Source organism: Procambarus clarkii, chromosome 29, assembly GCF_040958095.1.
Source record: "Procambarus clarkii isolate CNS0578487 chromosome 29, FALCON_Pclarkii_2.0, whole genome shotgun sequence".
Lineage (NCBI taxonomy): Eukaryota > Metazoa > Arthropoda > Malacostraca > Decapoda > Cambaridae > Procambarus > Procambarus clarkii.
The window spans coordinates 744,303-764,510 of record NC_091178.1 but is presented as its reverse complement, the minus strand read 5'-3'; the positions used below and the strand labels follow the sequence as shown (position 1 = coordinate 764,510).

General features: G+C 42.3%; 1 protein-coding gene across 7 annotated transcripts in view; it reads right to left on the bottom strand.

The window, feature by feature from the left end:
- LOC123764937 (cilia- and flagella-associated protein 251) overlaps positions 1–20,208 on the bottom strand; it is a 54,351-nt gene that overhangs the window by 19,848 nt on the left and 14,295 nt on the right. For 3 of the 7 annotated variants that reach the window (XR_011229933.1, XM_045753159.2, XM_069333251.1), the window contains exon 2: positions 2,030–2,328. Coding sequence is in view for 4 of the 7 variants with exons in the window: in XM_045753159.2 (XP_045609115.1) it covers positions 2,030–2,063 (34 nt within the window). In the remaining 3 variants the exon portion in view is untranslated. Of the gene's footprint in view, positions 1–2,029; positions 6,782–6,825; positions 7,011–17,445; positions 17,513–20,208 lie in introns of those variants that run through there. The other 4 variants (XR_006773648.2, XR_011229934.1, XM_045753158.2 and 1 more) reach the window with 2 other exon arrangements.

Sequence of the window (20,208 nt, the reverse complement as noted above, 5' to 3'; positions counted from 1 at the left end):
ATTAAAACATACAATTAAATTAACGAATTAAAACTACCTTTATTCATTGTTGATAACTTCAACTTCAATTATCTCGGAAACCAGAGTTTCAACTATGAGTGGCTTCTAAAAATCCAGTTATTAACCGATTCTCACTATTTTGACATATTGTGTGCTCTGAGTATAAATGTTAATGTTAATTAACTATCTTTCTCACATGATCCAATCCTATCAATTAATGTATAGTAATTATTTAGAACTCAATTTGACCTCTGGTTTCCTAATAAGAACCCAGGGTCGTAACATCTACAATTCCATCAGAATGGATTTTTCATAAACTTTATACATTTGGAGTTATAATTTTTTTTGGTCTAAATTTGCTGCATATTTCAAATGTCCTATTGACAATTTTTTTTACAGTAAACTACTGTATACTAAAAACCTATATTCTAATTTAATGAAAATGAAGATCATATGCTATTCTGAGAGAATAATAACATTAAATGAACAATTAATGGTAGTTCATATTTTGAATTCTGAATTGAAAATCTGAAGTTCTCAATATTCAATTTTAAAATTAATTTTGATTCTCTGTTTTTCAAGTTATGATGTGATCATTTAGACAAAGTTGGAGTATTTGCCTAGTTGATTATGCAAAAAAAATTGGAAAGTGTTTGTGCAAGTTTTAAAAACTTAAATTATTTTTTGTCAAATCATATACGGTATGTATGTATTGTGCAGTCTAAGGGTTAAATACATGGCTAGTGAAATATTTAAGAAATTACTCACGGCCTTTGTGAGACTAAAGTCGGACTATGCAGCTGTTGTATGGTGCCCGTATCTTAAGTAGCACATCAACTAGAAAATGTGCAAAGACATGCAACTAAAATGGCTCCCAGAACTGAAAGACAAGAGCTACAAGGAGAGGTTAGAGGCATTAAATATGCCAAAACTAGAAAATAGAAGAATAAAAAGAGGTGTTATGATCACTACGTACAAAATAGAAATGGGACTTGACAAAATTGATTGGGAAGAATTCCAGAGACCTGGAACTTCAAGAATAAGAGGTCATAGATTTAAACTAACTAGACAAAGCTGCCAAATAAATATAAGATTCACTTTTGCAAACAGAGCAGTAGATGGTTTGAACAAGTTAAGTGAGAAGGTGGTGAAGGCCAAAACCATCAGTAGGTTTCAAAGCATTATATGACAAAGAGTATTGGGAAGACGGAACACGAGAGTAGCTCTCATCCTGTAACTACACTTAGGTAGTTACTATAAGGCACTTGGAAAGGATATGAAGATCAACTATAATACACAAAATCTCAATACCTGTAGCATGATATATCTTTGATAAAATCTTTGGAGGAAGACAGTAGGACCACCCCAGATGGGTGCCTTACCAACACACTATGATATGCAAAGAGCACACACCCTAAAGTCCACCCAGACCCACTAAGAATCTGGAGGCACCAAGCTGGAAGCCAATCCAAGCTTTACATGTAACCCACATACACTCTGGTTTAAGCAATGGAGTTCAACAGGGCATTCAGTGGAGAACTCATGAAATCAACCATTAATTTATTGAGGAAGATGCTACTGGTTGCAGTATAACTGACAAACACACTATTGGAATGATTTGGTGACTTAGCCATGACAATAGTCAATATTGTTCCAAGTTTATACTGGTGTAGAAGAGAAGTGGATCTTAAAAAAAATGAGACTTTTGTAACATAATAAAGAGAATAACAATCAATAATATTTTTACAGTTGAAGAGAAATAGACCAAAAGGTTTGGACATATACCCCTGAATATATTATCCAGCTTTTATGTGTCAGTTGCCCGGGAAGATGTCCAGTGAAATAGCCAAATGGTGGCGATATTCTTTCAGGAGAGCTGCAGTTAGTATTAATATTACAGTACTAAAAACATATATGGTAAATATTAATAAGAAAATACAATACAGTATTGGTATATACAATACAGTATATCCCTACATCATTCAACATACTGATACAGTATTTGGACAAATATTAAAGTGACATATACCTTTCATGGCCCCACTGTGATCCAGTCCTTCCATTACAACGATGCCAAGCGACAGATGGTTGAGTGTTTTGCTGAAATCACTTGAATACACTTCAAATGATGATCAGTTACAAGATTCAGTGGATAATCATTTGTAGAAATCTGTAGTTGGCCAACTGCAGAACTAGATGGAATAATAACTGCAGGGTTTAATGAACCACTTGCAAGGCTTTTAGGATGATTACCCCAGGATCAAGGGAATATCAGCATGATGATCAATGGAATCATTGAGGGAAACCTGCTCGCCTCTCGGTATGCTTCTGAAATGGATGACCAGATCGTTTGTTTCAAAAAATTATATTCAATGAATGCTTTGGCCATATGGTTTTGCAGATATCAAACGTTGTTTCTTCTATCAAGCGATGTTGTGGCAACCAAGCGATGACACCAAGCAATGTTCCAGCAACCAAGTAATGTTCAGACATCCAAGTGATATTGTCATCAATAATTTGATGATATTTTGATCAAGAAATGTTCTTGCCATCAAGCAATGTTTGAGCTACTAAGCATTATTTTAGTCTCAAAGCAATATTGTAACCACCAAGCAATGCTTTACCAAACAAAAATACAATCAATCATGTGACATCAATCAAAGACACAAACCACTGAACAACTTACAAGTACTGTACTAGTAAGAAGCAGTGTTCACACGAAGCAATGATGTGGACATAAAGCAGTGAGATATACACCACCAAAATATAAGAATAAAGGAAACTGCAGAAGACCTATTGGCTCGTACAGTAGTACCAGCCTCTACTTATATTCACATGAACTAATTCATATGTCTAATCTATTCTTGGAACAAGCCAGCATTGCAATGCCTATTACGTTAACAAGTAATTTGTTCCAGAAAACATCAATCCTGTTTCCAAACCAGTATTTACCCAGGCCTTTCCTGAATCTAAACTTCTCTAATTTATACCCATTGTTTTGAGTTCTATTTTGGATTGATATATTTAAAATTTAATTTATATCCCCCTTTGATATACTCCTTCATCCATTTATATATTGCAAACATATCATCCCTTACTCTGTCTTTCTTGAGAATGCATGTTAAGCTTTGCAAGAATGTAATACTCAAATACCTGTACAATGTTATGTACTCTCATAGCCCAATGTACCTTCTTGTATATATAAGAACATAAGAACAAAGGCAACTGCAGAAGGCCTATTGGCCCATACGAGGCAGCTCCTATTTATAACCACCCAATCCCACTCATATACATGTCCAACCCATGCTTGAAACAATCAAGGGACTCCACCTCCACAATGTTACGCGGCAATTGGTTCCACAAATCAACAACCCTGTTACTGAACCAGTATTTACCCAAGTCTTTCCTAAATCTAAACTTATCCAATTTACACCCATTGTTTCGTGTTCTGTCTTGTGTTGATACTTTTAATACCCTATTAATATCCCCTTTGTTATGTCCATTCACCCACTTGTAAACCTATCATGTCACCCCCTAACTCTTCGCCTTTCCAGTGAATGCAACTTAAGCTTTGTTAATCTTTCTTCATATGAAAGATTTCTAATTTGGGGAATTAACTTAGTCATCCTACGCTGGACACGTTCAAGTGAATTTATATCCATTCTATAATATGGTGACCAAAACTGAACTGCATAATCTAAATGTATATATGTCCAAGCAGTAATGTGGACATATATACAACCCCTCCTGTTTAGATAGTGTTTTTTGTAACTATGTGGACCATTGTACATAGACATAATAGACAATTAGATAGAATTTGGGACTGTTCACTTTAGACCCCGAAAAAATAAGGGTAAAATCAAGCATAAATATTCATAGGCTTAGTATGGCACATATATATGTACTGTACTATATTAGGCCTCTGATATCGTGTATTAGGCCTATGAAGGTTAGGCTAAGTTTTCTTTTCAACATCAGTACAAAAACTTTTCCGGTTTGTCCAAACTCATTAGTACCGATTTCTACTCTCTAATTGCCTTTATGTCAATATATGTACAATAGCAGAAGTACTACCTAAACAGGAGGATGGGATGTAGAAATAAAGAAATAAATAATAGATTTCTTGGGTTTCCATGGTGGCTACCTTTAGGTATCTTGCCGAGATCATTCCATGCTCAGCCCATTCTTGTGAGCATTCCCAACGCCAAGAAACTGCTGTACTAAAATGCCTTGTCCTTATCTACCAGCGGATTCACGAACAGAAAACGGGACATTATTTCATTTCTGTGAGTAGCTACAATTTTCTACCATATCATACTTTGCCCAAAGCCAAAAACTATGTCAAAATGTGACGTACTATAAGGAGGACGGGTTTCTATGCTAATGGATCACACGAGTCGTGGGTGTTCTGTGTGGCCTTCCAGAGACCAGAGCCTGGCCTCCCCTCACAGAGGCACAGGGATTGAGTGACAATTCACCACCCCCACTGGGAAAGCATCCATAAAGTCAGTAAAGCTATAGACAACTGGTGGAATCACAGAAAATAAAGACTCAAAACTGCCAAACAACTCTGCAAACAATTCACACACAACAAAAGATTCACTCAAACTAGCTCAAAATTCATCATTTCCAATTACCACCACCAGCTCCTGTCATCAAGCAGTAATGTGGACACCAAGCAGTAATGTACACACACCAAACAATAATTTGGACACCAAGCAGTAATGTGAACACCAAGCCGTTACGTAGACACCAAGCAGTAATGTACACACACACACCAAGCAGTAATGTACACACACACACACACACACACCAAGCAGTAATGTACACAAACACACCAAGCAGTAATGTACACACACACACACACACCAAGCAGTAATGTACACACACACACCAAGCAGTAATGTACACACACACACCAAGCAGTAATGTGTACACACACACACCAAGCAGTAATGTGTACACACACACACCAAGCAGTAATGTGTACACACACACACACCAAGCAGTAATGTGTACACACACACACACCAAGCAGTAATGTGTACACACACACACACCAAGCAGTAATGTGTACACACACACACACCAAGCAGTAATGTGTACACACACACACACCAAGCAGTAATGTGTACACACACACACACACCAAGCAGTAATGTGTACACACACACACACACCAAGCAGTAATGTGTACACACACACACACCAAGCAGTAATGTGTACACACACACACACCAAGCAGTAATGTGTACACACACACACACCAAGCAGTAATGTGTACACACACACACACCAAGCAGTAATGTGTACACACACACACACCAAGCAGTAATGTACACACACACACACCAAGCAGTAATGTACACACACACCAAGCAGTAATGTACACACACACACACACACCAAGCAGTAATGTACACACACACACCAAGCAGTAATGTGGACACCAAGCAGTAATGTACACACACACACCAAGCAGTAATGTACACACACACACCAAGCAGTAATGTGGACACCCGAAGCAGTAATGTGGACACCCAAAGCAGTAATGTGGACACCCGAAGCAATAATGTGGACACCCTAAGCAATAACGTGGACACCCTAAGCAATAATGTGGACACCCTAAGCAATAATGTGGACACCCTAAGCAATAATGTGGACACCCTAAGCAATAATGTGGACACCCTAAGCAATAGTGTGGACACCCTAAGCAATAGTGTGGACACCCTAAGCAATAGTGTGGACACCCTAAGCAATAATGTGGACACCCTAAGCAATAATGTGGACACCCTAAGCAATAATGTGGACACCCTAAGCAATAATGTGGACACCCTAAGCAATAATGTGGACACCCTAAGCAATAATGTGGACACCCTAAGCAATAATGTGGACACCCTAAGCAATAATGTGGACACCCTAAGCAATAATGTGGACACCCTAAGCAATAATGTGGACACCCTAAGCAATAATGTGGACACCCTAAGCAATAATGTGGACACCCTAAGCAATAATGTGGACACCCTAAGCAATAATGTGGACACCCTAAGCAATAATGTGGACACCCTAAGCAATAATGTGGACACCCTAAGCAATAATGTGGACACACTAAGCAATAATGTGGACACACTAAGCAATAATGTGGACACACTAAGCAATAATGTGGAGACACTAAGCAATAATGTGGAGACACTAAGCAATAATGTGGACACACTAAGCAATAATGTGGAGACACTAAGCAATAATGTGGACACACTAAGCAATAATGTGGACACACCAAGCAGTAATGTGGACTGATTTTAGTGTACCTGTTATTGTTATGTTAATGTTTTATGTGCTTTTAGTATAATTAATAATAATGGACAAAGTAACGTAAATTATGAAGAGCTGTTGATAAGTAGTGACTGTGACGGCCAGGTAAGTAAGGAGCGGCGTCAGTGCACCTGTCCTGCCCATCCCTCCCTGTAAGAGGTGCGTCAGTGCACCTGTCCTGCCCATCCCTCCCTGTAAGAGGTGCGTCAGTGCACCTGTCCTGCCCATCCCTCCCTGTAAGAGGTGCGTCAGTGCACCTGTCCTGCCCATCTCTCCCTGTAAGAGGTGCGTCAGTGCACCTGTCCTGCCCATCCCTCCCTGTAAGAGGTGCGTCAGTGCACCTGTCCTGCCCATCCCTCCCTGTAAGAGGTGCGTCAGTGCACCTGTCCTGCCCATCTCTCCCTGTAAGAGGTGCGTCAGTGCACCTGTCCTGCCCATCCCTCCCTGTAAGAGAGGTGTGTCAGTGCACCTGTCCTGCCCATCCCTCCCTGTAAGAGAGGTGTGTCAGTGCACCTGTCCTGCCCATCCCTCCCTGTAAGAGAGGTAATGGGGGAAGATGGGTTCATGACCACACACAGTCATTGTTGCCCTCCACACACTAATGGTTTGGGGGAGGGTCCGTCTTTAGCGTCCTGCTTCACTAACCTGTATAGTTTACTGTGCCTGTTATTAAGACATTACATATTCTTTTTCATTGTTAGTCATTTCTTATTCATTTTTTTCGGGCTCACCATAGCCCGTGCTGCTTGGAGCTTTTTGTTCCAGGTGGCGAATCTTAAACAACAAAAATGCTCATTTCTTATACATAGTTACTTATTTATTCTTGTTTTGTGTTTGAATTTATATTATATTGTTATGGTGGATGTTATTGTTTTAAAGTTTTGGTGTCAGCTTTTATGTCATTCGTATTGACAGACCGGAACTTTGTTTGCACTATAGTAAACGAGATCGTAAGTTAAGAAAATTATCACACTTGTTGGCCTATGGCTTGCGCGTTCATGCAGCCTCTTTCACATATACATATATATAGTGAACACACCACGAGGGATACTCTGCCACCTGAAAATCTGTGTAAGTGTTGTCTTCCTGTCTCTCTTCCTTGCCCTTCCCTCCTCGACACAGCTTAGGTGTAGCGTTCAAATTCAAGTTTGTTTATTGAGACAATAAGACACATCTCAAAAGGATAGAGTAGTTTAGGCTATTTCTACCCTACTCTACTTACGGTCCCTTAAAGAAGCTCATAAATCCAGCGAGTACAAATTCACAAATCACACTACACAAGTCATATTTTACATTACAAAGAGTCAACACTGCATTAAGTGTTATGCTCTTGAGGCAAAGTGTTTGTATTCTATCATTGCATTGCCACACCTCCCTTACTGACACAGGGGCAGAGAGTGGTATACCGCGTGGATGTTTACACGTGGGGGCCGTGGTGTGTGGGAAGCACGCCCGCACTGGCGAGCATTACAGCACGAATTCATATTACAGGCAAAGTATGATAGTTTTCTTAATTTTCAGAAATCAGCACATAATATTTGTTGTTATACAGTACCAAAAACAAAGAAACGACTATAAAAATACAGTGTGATATTTCACGATTCTTCGTGGGGTTTCCATTGGTACCATGTCGAGTGGCACCAATTTAATTTATGACAACTGTGACCCGACAATGTTGTGCTTGTACCCAATACAATTAATGTTAAAAATTGGGAGAAGCTAATCCCAAGCATTTAGCCTCCAACCTCGGACATTTTCATTTCTAAATATACTGGAGCAGGTACCCGGAGGTGCTCTGGTGACGGACGACAACTTCACAACTACCTTCATCACTTTGAACTTCACTATAAACAACCTCTGTAACCATCTAAACTACACATAACTCGTCATCAATGCAATCATTTCCATTACATACATTACAAAAGACATGATTAACATGGATTTGGAGAGTTGCTGCGTCCTCTATTGTCTAAAATCCTAGTGTTATCTGGAAAGAATGACACAGTATTATCGTCTGTACTCTTGTTTATCCACATTAATAAGTATCTGAGATTGAAGGTCAGACACTTGGGGCTAGCCTTATTAAGCTTTACATGTTTAATGGTGAATTTTGTCAATCATAAGGGGTGGGGGTCAGGCCAGTGCCCCCGTTGACACGGCAAGACTTTAATGCTTCGCCTTCACAAAATCTGTGAATGTGAAATGTTCTGCCCAGAGTCCATAGGCTTTAATATTTAGTTTACAGAATAATGTGTTTAGATACAGAGTTTCAAAAACCCATGAATACATGACAAGCAAACAATGGGCTGAGCTGAACACTTGCAGAGGAGACAATGTTTGGTAAACAAAATATGCCCCTGGGGTAATATAATTAGTGTAGCTAAGCAGATCACATTTTATATTTATAATGTACCCGCAGGGGGATCGTTGTCCTACCGACAGGGAGTACTTAATGTGGGAAGCCTATAAACAGAAATATCCTCTGCACGAGTTTCCCGAGAAATATTCGCCTCCCATTGAGGTGTTTCTCCTTTTAAGTGATTTTTTTGTATGTTATAATTTATAATGTATAATGTATTTATAATGTAATGTATTTATAATTAGTATTTATAATGTAAGGTTATAATTTATATTTATAATGTATAAGGTTTATAATTAATAATTATCACCACACCAGAAATAAATATATCTTTGATATCCCCAGAGTCAAACTTAATCTGTGCAAACACTATGCAAATAAAGGGACCCAGTCTATGGAACTCACTCTCTAATGATTTGAAAAGCTGTCCAACTTTTGCGTCATTCAAAAACTAAAAAGTACCTAATTTCATCTTCATAGTTTTCTACCTTGTTGCTTTAAAATTGCACTGTATCTAGTACTACCCAATCTTCATGTAAACCAATCCAAACAACTTTACCATTGTGATCATTGCTGTCTTCTTATAGGTGCTTTCCATTTGCTGTATGGTGCCTATTAATCTTAAGTTTAAATTACCAATCAAGCTGTCAATGCAATCAATCGGAGCTTTAAAGCACATATACCAATGTGCTTTAATATACCTACTAATCTCTCTCATCTCATTTTTTTTCTTTCTTGCAATGTATCTTATCATTTTATTAATTTCGCTACAATTTACCTACTTAAAATTATCTGTTAGATTAAGGACCTGCCCGAATCGCTATGCGCGTTAATGGCTTTACATCAATGTAAAAATACCAATCTTATGATTGGTATTATCTTATATAAATCAATATACCAAAAATACCCGTCACAGGTGTAATCTCGTCAGCTCATTGTATCTTTTTGCAAATTTATTATTATTATTATTACTAGCTGTACCCGGCCACGCGTTACGGTGCCTCAGCAATACATGCGCGTTGCTGAGCTACAGCATCCTTCCCCCTGTCCTCCCCACCATTTTCCTCCCTTCCCCATCCCCTAGTCCTCCGAACCATTCCCCCCCTCCCCCGTCCCCTCGTCCTCCTCACCATGCCACACTCCCCCGTCCTCTCGTCCTCCCCACAATCACCCACTTCCCTGTTCCCTTGTCCTCCCCAACCATTCTCCACTCCCCCATCTCTTCGTCCCCAACATTCCCCACTCCCCCGTCCCCTCGTTCTCCCCACCATCCCCCATCTCCTCGTCCCCTTGTCCTCCCCACTATTCCCCACTCCTGTCCCCTCGTTATCCCAACCATTCCCCAGTCCCTTGTCCGATGCATTCCCAAATGATCTGATGTTGCCATCAGAAAAATGATATCAAATGATCTGATGTTGCCAACACTGAAAAATAAGTAGAACAGTTAAAAAAAAAGGAAAACAATGAAAAAAAAATAAAAATAATTTATACTCACGAAATGAACGGTATGGTTAACAACACAGCTCAATTCCAACGCAATGTCACACAAAATAATTAAATCAAAATGAAAATAAATCGAAATCTATGAAAATTCAATTTATCAATGCAATCTGAAATATTGAAATGGAATTGTAATATATTTAATATAGCTATTATGTGCAATAGATGACTGTTTAAAAAAAACATGTTTTTACCCGTCACAGGTGTTGCATCTATATAGTAGGTATATAAAAACACCTGCATATTCGAATTGAACGTTGTGTCAAAATTTAAAAGCAATAGTTTAAGAACTTTCGGAGATCACAGCGTGTGTTGCTCTTATGTCCAACAGATGGTGCTGTTTAAAAAAAAAAAAAGTGTTTTTTCGTGTCACATGTGAGGCATGTATAAAAATACATGTTACAGGTGAGACATGTTATACACCTACATGCATGCGAGGCATGTAGGTGTATAAAAACACGCGCCTATTCCAGTGCAACGTGTCAAAATTTCAAAGAAATCGGTAGATTTCCCTCACATGAAAAACCCTTGAAAAACAGTTTTTTTTTTGTTTTAAAAGGCATGTTTTTTCCATCACAAACGTGACATCTATATAGTATGTATATAAAAACCTGCTCGGATGTGAATGGAACGTTGTGTGAAAATGTCAAAAGCAATCGGTGTAGAACTTTCGGAGATTAGCGATTTTGAACAAACGAACATTTCCATTATTATTTATATAGACTATACAATAGTTTTACATTCTTGTAAAACAACTAGCACGCATAGCATTTCGGGCAGGTCCTTAATCCTAGTTTTCCCCGAAATACGACCCGCCAAATCATTTAACAACCAGGTACCAGTTCACAGCTGGGGTAAATAATTAAGGATTGGTGCCAAGTCAATCCTCCCCGGCCAGGATTCGAACCCAGACCAGAGCGCTCGCGGAGCGCCGGGCAAGTCCTTTACCACTGCGCCACGGGGATTGTGGGGTCATTCCAGAGAATGTAAGTAAATGACTAGGTCAACGGCCTGGCAGAAGTCCATAATGAACTTCAAACTTCGACTTTCAAACTTGGAGACCTCAGTTGTACAGTGAAGGATGGGAGACGAAACTGAAAACATTTTCGTCAGTTTACAGAACTTTGACAAATTCACGTGCGGGTGAGAGTTTGGCTTTGAGCTCTGGGTGGAGTATGAAATTAAATTAAAAAACATTAGGATTAAGAATGGTCACCGTGTCCAAGATTACCTTAATGTTGGACCTCCACTGTGTGCAACTCGGCTAGGACAACCGCTCACAGGGGTTCTTAAGAAACATAAAATGCCTAAAGTAACGGTACAAGATCCTGAGATCTTGCCAGATATAGGTCGTGTCTGATCTCTATCCGGTGGAGTGGGGAGATCACAGTAATCTGTTCATTAATTTTTTTTTTTTTTTTTTTTGACAGGGCTAGTATATAGACAGAGGAGCCGTTTGTGGGACCGACACGGCAAAAGTTTGCAATATGAGGGAGAAAGGATTTCTTGAAACTCCATGTGCTTAACAAACGAATTTATTCACTCAATTAGAACACAAAACCAATGCAGACGATTAGTCACAATAACGGGGCCGAAGACATGAAGACCAAACACCACACCAGAAGCTGAGGAGACGACGACGTTTGGGTCCGTCTTGGACCATTAGCAAGTTCATTGTGATGGGAGCGAAGGAGGCACGGACATTAAGTAAGGCAAGAGACAGGTAAAGAGGAGGAAACTCCTAGAGGAAGACAAGAGCAAGGCGAAAGGTACAGATTAGATGGGTGTAATAAAGGGGTGTAAGAAGTGGGGTAATAATGGATATAAGAATGGGAGCGTAAGAATAAGAGGAGAAAAGGGATGGGTAGGCTTATGTTAGGTCATGTTTGTTAGAAAGGTTTGAGCATTTAAGTATATACTGTGAAAAGGGAAGAGTCAGCAGCAACAAAGCCAGGACTCGGGTTCATGTTGGGTAGGTTGTGTATCTGAGCAGATTCAACAAGACGGCGTCTGTGTAGAGTAGAGGCAGGAAAGATTATTTTAGAAGACCAATCAAGGCTGAAGTCTTTTGTGAGGTTAGGAACTGGACACGTCGAGTGTTACGTGTTGTTGGTGAATGTTGAAGATGTGAGGCATCTCTCACGCGTCTGTACTGAACCACTGAAGCGTTATCTGAAAGAGTGCTGGGAAGACGGGACACCACGAGCGTAGCTCTCATCCTGTAACTACACTTAGGTAATTACTCTTGGTGTTAAGACTCATGATGATTCGTCGTTTGTCGTAGTTTTAGATTCAGCTAATCAGAATTAAAAAAAAAATAACAAGCAGCACGGGCTATGGTGAGCCCGTAAGATGATGACTCGCTGTCGACTGGTTATATTACCAGTCTTCACCTCACCATCTTCTAGCAGTGTAACACCATAAATGATTTTATTTAATATTTTATACAAGTATAGTCAGTACACAGGATATTGGCGGTGCCAGGCCGTCGACCTTCAGCATTTTTAAAGTCACACCTTTCAAGTGTTAATTGACAGGTTGCAGAGGTCAGGTCGCATCAGGTGACCTCGTTCTCTGATAAGCTGATAATTGCAGGCGAGTGGCTGTGTTCTTTCTATCAAACAAGTCGCTGTTTAGGTGTGGTAGGAAGAGAGCCAGAGGCTATCTTCTGTTAGGCTGAGTTTAGCTCCAGGTTTTCCCTTAAATACCCAAGGAATTTGTGTGTGTGTGTGTGTGTGTGTGTGTGTGTGTGTGTGTGTGTGTGTGTGTGTGTGTGTGTGTGTGTGTGTAAAAATTAATAGTTACAGTTGATTGACAGTTGAGAGGCGTGCCGAAAGAGCAGAGCTCAACCCCCGCAATCACTAAGTGAATACATGAATCTTACTTCATACCCATTTTTTCTAATTTCTTAACATTCTCTCTACACTCCATCACAATATTCTGGTAAACTAATCGTCTGCTATTTAAAGACTAACGCTCCTCTACTGTCAATAAAGAAGCAGGCATTTTTACCACATTTGACTACTTCCTGTAATCCTGCTAATACACCTTAGAGTTCAGCCTGCGTTAAAGAGACATTGTCAGTTAAGCGGCGTCCAATAACAGTATCTACAGTGCCGATGTCAGTGTACTCCCTGATCAAGACTCCACATCCTGCCTTCCCATCCCTAGCTACTGACCCATCACAAAATACATGTAGTGTGTTTTCTGTAGGCAATTTTCTAATTATACAATCATATGTTGCCCTCAGCTCTCCTATCTCATACACGTTTTCTTTTGCAAGGGAATAATTACAACATCTACATTACAATCCTCCCATGGTGGTGTGAACTGTCTCTTAGGGAGATCACTACATTCTGAAATAACATCATACTTAACATTGGAACATAAGATACTCATGTATGCCCTCTTCTTATACTTTAACATACATTATGCATTACTTCCCACCATTTGAACTGAGAGGATTAATCCGACCGCGGGACGGAGCAACAAATGCAGGAACCAAGCAATAAAGAGCAAGTAGTGTTGTGGACACCGAACAACACCTCGAAGATGGTGTATCCGGTGATAGTGATATCCGCTGTGGTAAGCCTCCCTTCTCGCTCCCTCTCCTCATGTTGACCCGAGGGGCAGGGGAGGTGGGTGATGACCCCAGAGGGGCAGGCGAGGTGGCCGATGACCCCAGAGGGGCAGGCGAGGTGGCCGATGACCCCAGAGGGACAGGCGAGGTGGGCCGATGACCCCAGAGGGGCAGGCGAGGTGGCCGATGACCCCAGAGGGGCAGGCGAGGTGGCCGATGACCCCAGAGGGGCAGGCGAGGTGGCCGATGACCCCAGAGGGGCAGGCAAGATGGTTACTGTCGACAAGTGGTTAAGATTCACATCAGCGGGTTAAAAGTCAAGACAATTCGTTGTCACCTTCCAATCTCTGGACACTGACAAAAGTAACGGTATCTATAGAAGATCAAAGATATCTACCAAAGATTTACACAGCGAAACAAGACGTTTGGGCATGATTATTTTTTCCAGATACCTCTGTTCACCTGGCAGTAAATAAGTTGCTCACCCAGGAGTTGAGCAACTGTTGCATGTTAGCAGGAGTTGCTGTGATATGAGGGTGTGATAGCCTCATATTTGGTGCAGGTGTACTGGAGAGCAGCAGGATCATAATATGGGCAGCTGTGAGTTTTTTTTCACCAGGTTTACCACATGTAAACCCAACAGCCACACTAGTATACATCATCGCATGCAGTCGCCATACATGTATACTCCTGATCAATGATTACAATACTGGTAACCAGAGTGACACGTCGCTTCTCAGGACTGACGCCAGGTTATTACAGCTGCATCAACCTGACCAACAGCCAATAATTACAACAATAATATATTTAAACAATATATTTAAGTAACTCCAAAATATCTCCTGAATTACTACTGTTGTCCTTGCATTGTACCCGACCCTCCTACCCTCTGTGTGAGACAACCTGTCCCCACGCACCCTCCCTGTCCCCACACCCAGATGCGGGAGCTTCCTCTCGCCCAACTCTCTCACATGACACGTGTGGGGTAGGAGATCATCATAGGCCAGTCAAGGTCGGCTCCAGTGCCACACTAAGAAATATTGGCGTCTGAAAACACCATATGCGATTTTAATTGTCAAATATGAAATATTGGTAGTACTGAATAAGGCGGTACTCCGACTTATTCGGAGTTCAGTATTGAGAGGGGGAGATGGGAAAAAGAGGAGGGGTTTTCTTGGTTATCTTGAGATGATTTCGGGGCTTTAGTGTCCCCGCGGCCCGGTCCTCGACCAGGCCTCCACCCCCAGGAAGCAGCCCGTGACAGCTGACTAACACCCAGGTACCTATTTTATTGCTAGGTAACAGGGGCATAGGGTGAAAGAAACTCTGCCCATTGTTTCTCGCCGGCGCCCGGGATCGAACCCGGGACCACAGGATCACAAGTCCACCGTGCTGTCCGCTCGGCCGACCGGCTCCCTGGTAGGGAGACCGGGGGAGGGAGAGAGATAAGAGAGGGGAAGACCGAGAGGGAGGGCGAGAGTGGAATATGTGGGAATGAACGAGCAGATGTGCTGGCTGTTGAAGGAGACCATATTGAATACTTCATACCCAAGGCTCTACTACAAATTACAGGTATTATCAGGCAACATCACCGTGACAAGGTAACTGAGGAAAAGAAAATAGAAGCACAAACCAGTGGATCTGTACAATGGTACAACATGGTTGCCGCTGGCAATCTCAGTCATTATGGACGAAGTAATAAGAATCCGTCTTGGATGCAACTATCCATGGAGATTCGGAATGGAAACAGTTGAGCAGCGGAGTTGCAGAATCTGTGGTGAGTGACGGACACCGCCTTGACCACTACCTGAGTGTGTGTGAACACTCAAGGGGACTTAACACCGAATATCAACAGTTGTTCAATGTCAACCAATCTTTTCTGACTAGTTGTATATGAAAAGGGCTGCAACTGTTCCAAGTTCCAATATCGCAGCCTAATAGAAAAAGAAAAATCAACGAATTTTACACATTCAAAAATTGTCTACAACCACAATTTTCAAATGATATAATTTCTATGTCACTCATCTCTCACATCAGCATACAATAAAGAATTCCTTTAAACGGATTTCCCAAAATATGTTTAGTTTTACTAATACAAATAGTCAAAGTTCCCCCAAAAATTGATGCAAACATTTCATGTTTATAAATATTTTCAAAATAAATAAATGAACATCGGAATAAAGTGTCTTTGGAGGATTGTAGAGACAAACTCTACAGATAAGGTGTAAGTCTTATGCAAAATGAATTAAAAATGAAAAAGTAGACGCCGTACACGTTACTTGACAGTATATGAAGACAAAGATTCTGCCCCCCGTGGCGAGGTTGACATCAACCAAATTCCTCCAAAATTGGCACCCTTATAGATAGCCATACGTTCAGTAGCGTGTACAAGTTTCATGCAAATCGCCTGATAAAAAAATGAGAAAATTAGAGAAAAACAAAAAAAAAATATTTTTTTTTTACTAAATTTTTGGGGGATAAAACGAATTATTAAAATATTTTATTATATGCTATTGTGATAGCTTAGAATCATAGACAATTTCTGTTGACACTTGTGTTTGATGTTAATTTTTGACCATTTTGGATAAATTTTGACATAATTCAGTATTTTTTCTCCCTATTTATGCTACGATGCTGAGACTTGGACCAGCTGAAGCCAACTTCATATACGACTAGGTTAAAAAGTTTGATTAAAATTGTACCAGTTTTCATTTATTGCATGTTTTGTTGTTAAGGCCCCTTAAGAGACATTAGGAATATGTGTAGAATAATGAACCCCACATTGTTTGAGTTAGGAAAACACTATTTGTCAAATATTGATGCTGTTCTTAAAAGTTTTCCCCATTTTGCACCCGCAAGATAACGTAAGCTTTTAAGGGTTGATAGATGTTAATCTTCTTGTTTGAGGAGCTGTTCACTTGAGACAGTTAAGCAAGTCCCAGCTGTGTCTGGGTACAAGTGACAGGATGAACAACCCAGCGGGTTTTCTTCCTATTGGGGAGTGTTGTACACGCTGCTATGGCGGTGTGACCACTCACAGGATGAGTGGCGCTCTCCAATAAACTCGCCCGTCGGGGCAAAATTAAAATTAAGGGCCACCTGGACGCAGCCACCCTCTAGTGTAAAATGCTGGAGGGTGAGTGTTTAGGTACAGCGGTGTGACGGTAGCTGTGTGAGCCGCACTCTCATCTCTCATTCACTGAGTGCTGGCACTCGCTGGCCGCGGCACTGCCGGGATTAATGACTAATCTCTCAAAGAAGTAGCTGCCATTAGGAGGGTCTCGCTTGTTCACTGGCAGGTCGGTGAGGTGACATTTCGTGAGCCAAGAGTGAATTGGCAAGGTGCGCAATACTGCAATACCTACATGCAATATCTATAAATAAATCCATGCAATTTATAGCCAATTCACGTGCCCGCTGCTCAACATAACCTTGTAAACTGCTATACACTAGCTGTTGTAACCGTTGGTCAGTAAACAGTCAAGTAATGTGTCAGGGCATAAACACTGCCAGGATATGATCACACTATCCACTGCCAGCACCAGCCGCACCACCCAAGAATAGATTGACTAATGCTATCTACTCTCTCACCCCAGGATAGACTTAACAATCATTGCCAACCCGTGCTAAAGTTAGACAAATTGAACCGTTCCACTACTGTTTAGAGAGGGAATGTGGACGAAGCCTTACTCACCCTCTGTCTTGGTAACATGTTGCTGCGTAGTAGTGTGGACAATAGTAAGCATCTGTCTACCACTGTCACACCTTATTGTGCTCAATGAGCACAGCAATACATTATATGATTAGCGCCACACCACCCATGAACGTTACACTATCTCTTCATGTTCCAGTCTGCTTCACCAATGGACCAAGTGTTACCGGGCAGCCCTCTCATACCCACTATCTCTAATCTTCAAGACACGTTTGTTGTGCTATATTGTAAACTCTAAAATAGTCATGAGGCGGGCGTGCTTGGGCAGCTGGTGCTTCCTGGTGACCATCAGCAGAGCAGGCCAAATGTCTTGGGTATAATGCCTGCCATTTGCTAGCGTTAACGAGACGAAGAATACGCTGGCCAGACCCATTAGTAACTGACTGCTCTTACAGGCCTCTAGTGCCACTCTATACAAGTCCTGCACACGTGTTGTGAGGTGTTCATTACACGGGCACACTCAAGGTAATGCACACACACACCACACATTTACAAGGTAAGATATTCATATTGCCAGCATGTTAGTGTAATGTTATCAGGTACTTAAGGCTAAACAAAAAGTCTCATGGTGTTCATCAGCCTTCACGTAGTACCATACTATCAGTACAGCCGCAGATAACGGCTGTCAGGCTCGGGCTTCCTAACACGCCGCCCCTGGTACCCACACCGCCCTCATACCTTATCTTTATTGTGACACCCACTTGCTGGTATCACTCGTGGTGCCCCGCCCACCATGGGTACCACGCCCCCTATCCTGCCCCACCCCGCTGGGTACCACGCCCCCTCTCCTCCACCACCCCGCTGGGTACCACGCCCCCTCTCCTGCCCCACCCCGCTGGGTACCACGCCCCCTCTCCTGCACCACCCCGCTGGGTACCACGCTCTCCCCAGCCTCGTGCCAAGCTCCCCCGCCTCTCGTGAAGCAGGTGATCATGTGGGCGTGCACCAGCTGGTCCACCCGCCGCCTCCCAGCTGGTCCACCCGCCGCCTCCCAAGTGGCACAAAGATTGCGTCGACAGGTTGTCAGGTGGTGATGAATGATTTGCTCGGCGGGGGGAGGGGGGATGGTCTGGGTGTGGTAGAGAAAGATATGGGAAGTGAGAGAGAGAGATAAAAGTATGAAGAACACTGAGGAAGGATTACGGGCTATTCATGCCTATGCCACCTCTTGGGTGGCTTAATCTTCATCAGAGAAAGGCATGAGTTAGAGAAAGGTGGGGTAGATGAGAGCAGAGAAAGGTGGGGTTGATGAGAGCAGAGAAAGGTGGGGTAGATGAGAGCAGAGAAAGGTGGGGTAGATGAGAGCAGAGAAAGGTGGGGTAGATGAGAGCAGAGAAAGGTGGGGTAGATGAGAGCAGACAGGTTAACCACGAATATAATAATTATGAAAGACGTGACACCAAAAGCTAAGACGGAGTGGAAAAAGAGTAGCGTAGAGCGGGGGGGGGGGAACTGGATGAAAGGAGAGAAGCAGATGACAAAGAACATCTAAGATGTAATAGAAATTGTATATTTAGCCTAAAATAATATTAGTAAGCTGTGTGTTGGTACTATGTGTGAGGACGGTGGTGGTGGTGGGGGTAGTGGGGGGGGGACGGTGGTGGTGGGGGGGGACGGTGGTGGTGGTGGGGGTAGTGGGGGGGGGGCGGTGGTGGTGGGGGGGGCGGTGGGGGGGGGGGGGCGGTGGTGGTGGGGGGGGCGGTGGGGGGGGGGGCGGTGGGGGGTGGGGGACGGTGGATTTAGATTTACTGCTACTCTCTGCAGCTTTATAGACAAAAGAACTGCTAGGCTTAATATCGGCAGCTACTTGGATGACGTAATAGAACTGAAAAGTGGAGTACCACAAGGAAGCTGCCTCTCCCCCCCCCCCACTCTATTCAACATATATACAGCTGACCTACCCCAACCCCAACATGGAGAATACATCACATACGCTGACGATGTCACCCAAATAATTTGCCAACCGGGACCATCAAAGCCGCTACTAGCCGACAAGACCAAGGCGGCAATTGAACTCAAACAACTTTGAGAAGCAATGGAAAATTAGCACCAATAAAAGTTTCAGATAATACAAATTGCGAAAAGAAACCTGGACCCCATCAATCCGATCCAATATGCGGAGGTAGGCCGAATACTGGGACTCATGATAAATAGAACAGGGATACAAATTCATGTAAGGGACCGACTACACAAAGCCAAAGCAGCCTTAGGAAAACTGAGGAGATTCCGAAGCCTCGGTACAAACATTCAGATCCACCTATATAAGGCACTAGTTCGGCCGCATCTAGAGTATCCCCCAGTACCACTACACACCATAAAGAAAACTAGCATGCAGAAACTGCAAGCAGTACAAAATAAGGCGTTAAAGAGAGCAGCAAAACACCGTCCACCATATAATCAGACAATTCAGGAGCTCCACGAGCTCCTGAACATACAGCCACTAAACAACAGACTGCAGCACCAAGCCATCAGGGTATGGAACACCATCGAAATGTTAGAGGACCCAATGTTTGAAAGATTGCTCCAAGATGAGACGCCTCGCTCCCACAGCTGGTGGCCCAAGATGAGACACCCCGCTCCCACAGCTGGTGGCCCAAGATGAGACGCCCCACTCCCACAGCTGGTGGCCCAAGATGAGACGCCCGGCTCCCACAGCTGGTGGCCCAAGATGAGACGCCCCGCTCCCACAGCTGGTGGCCCAAGATGAGACGCCCCGCTCCCACAGCTGGTGGCCCAAGATGAGAC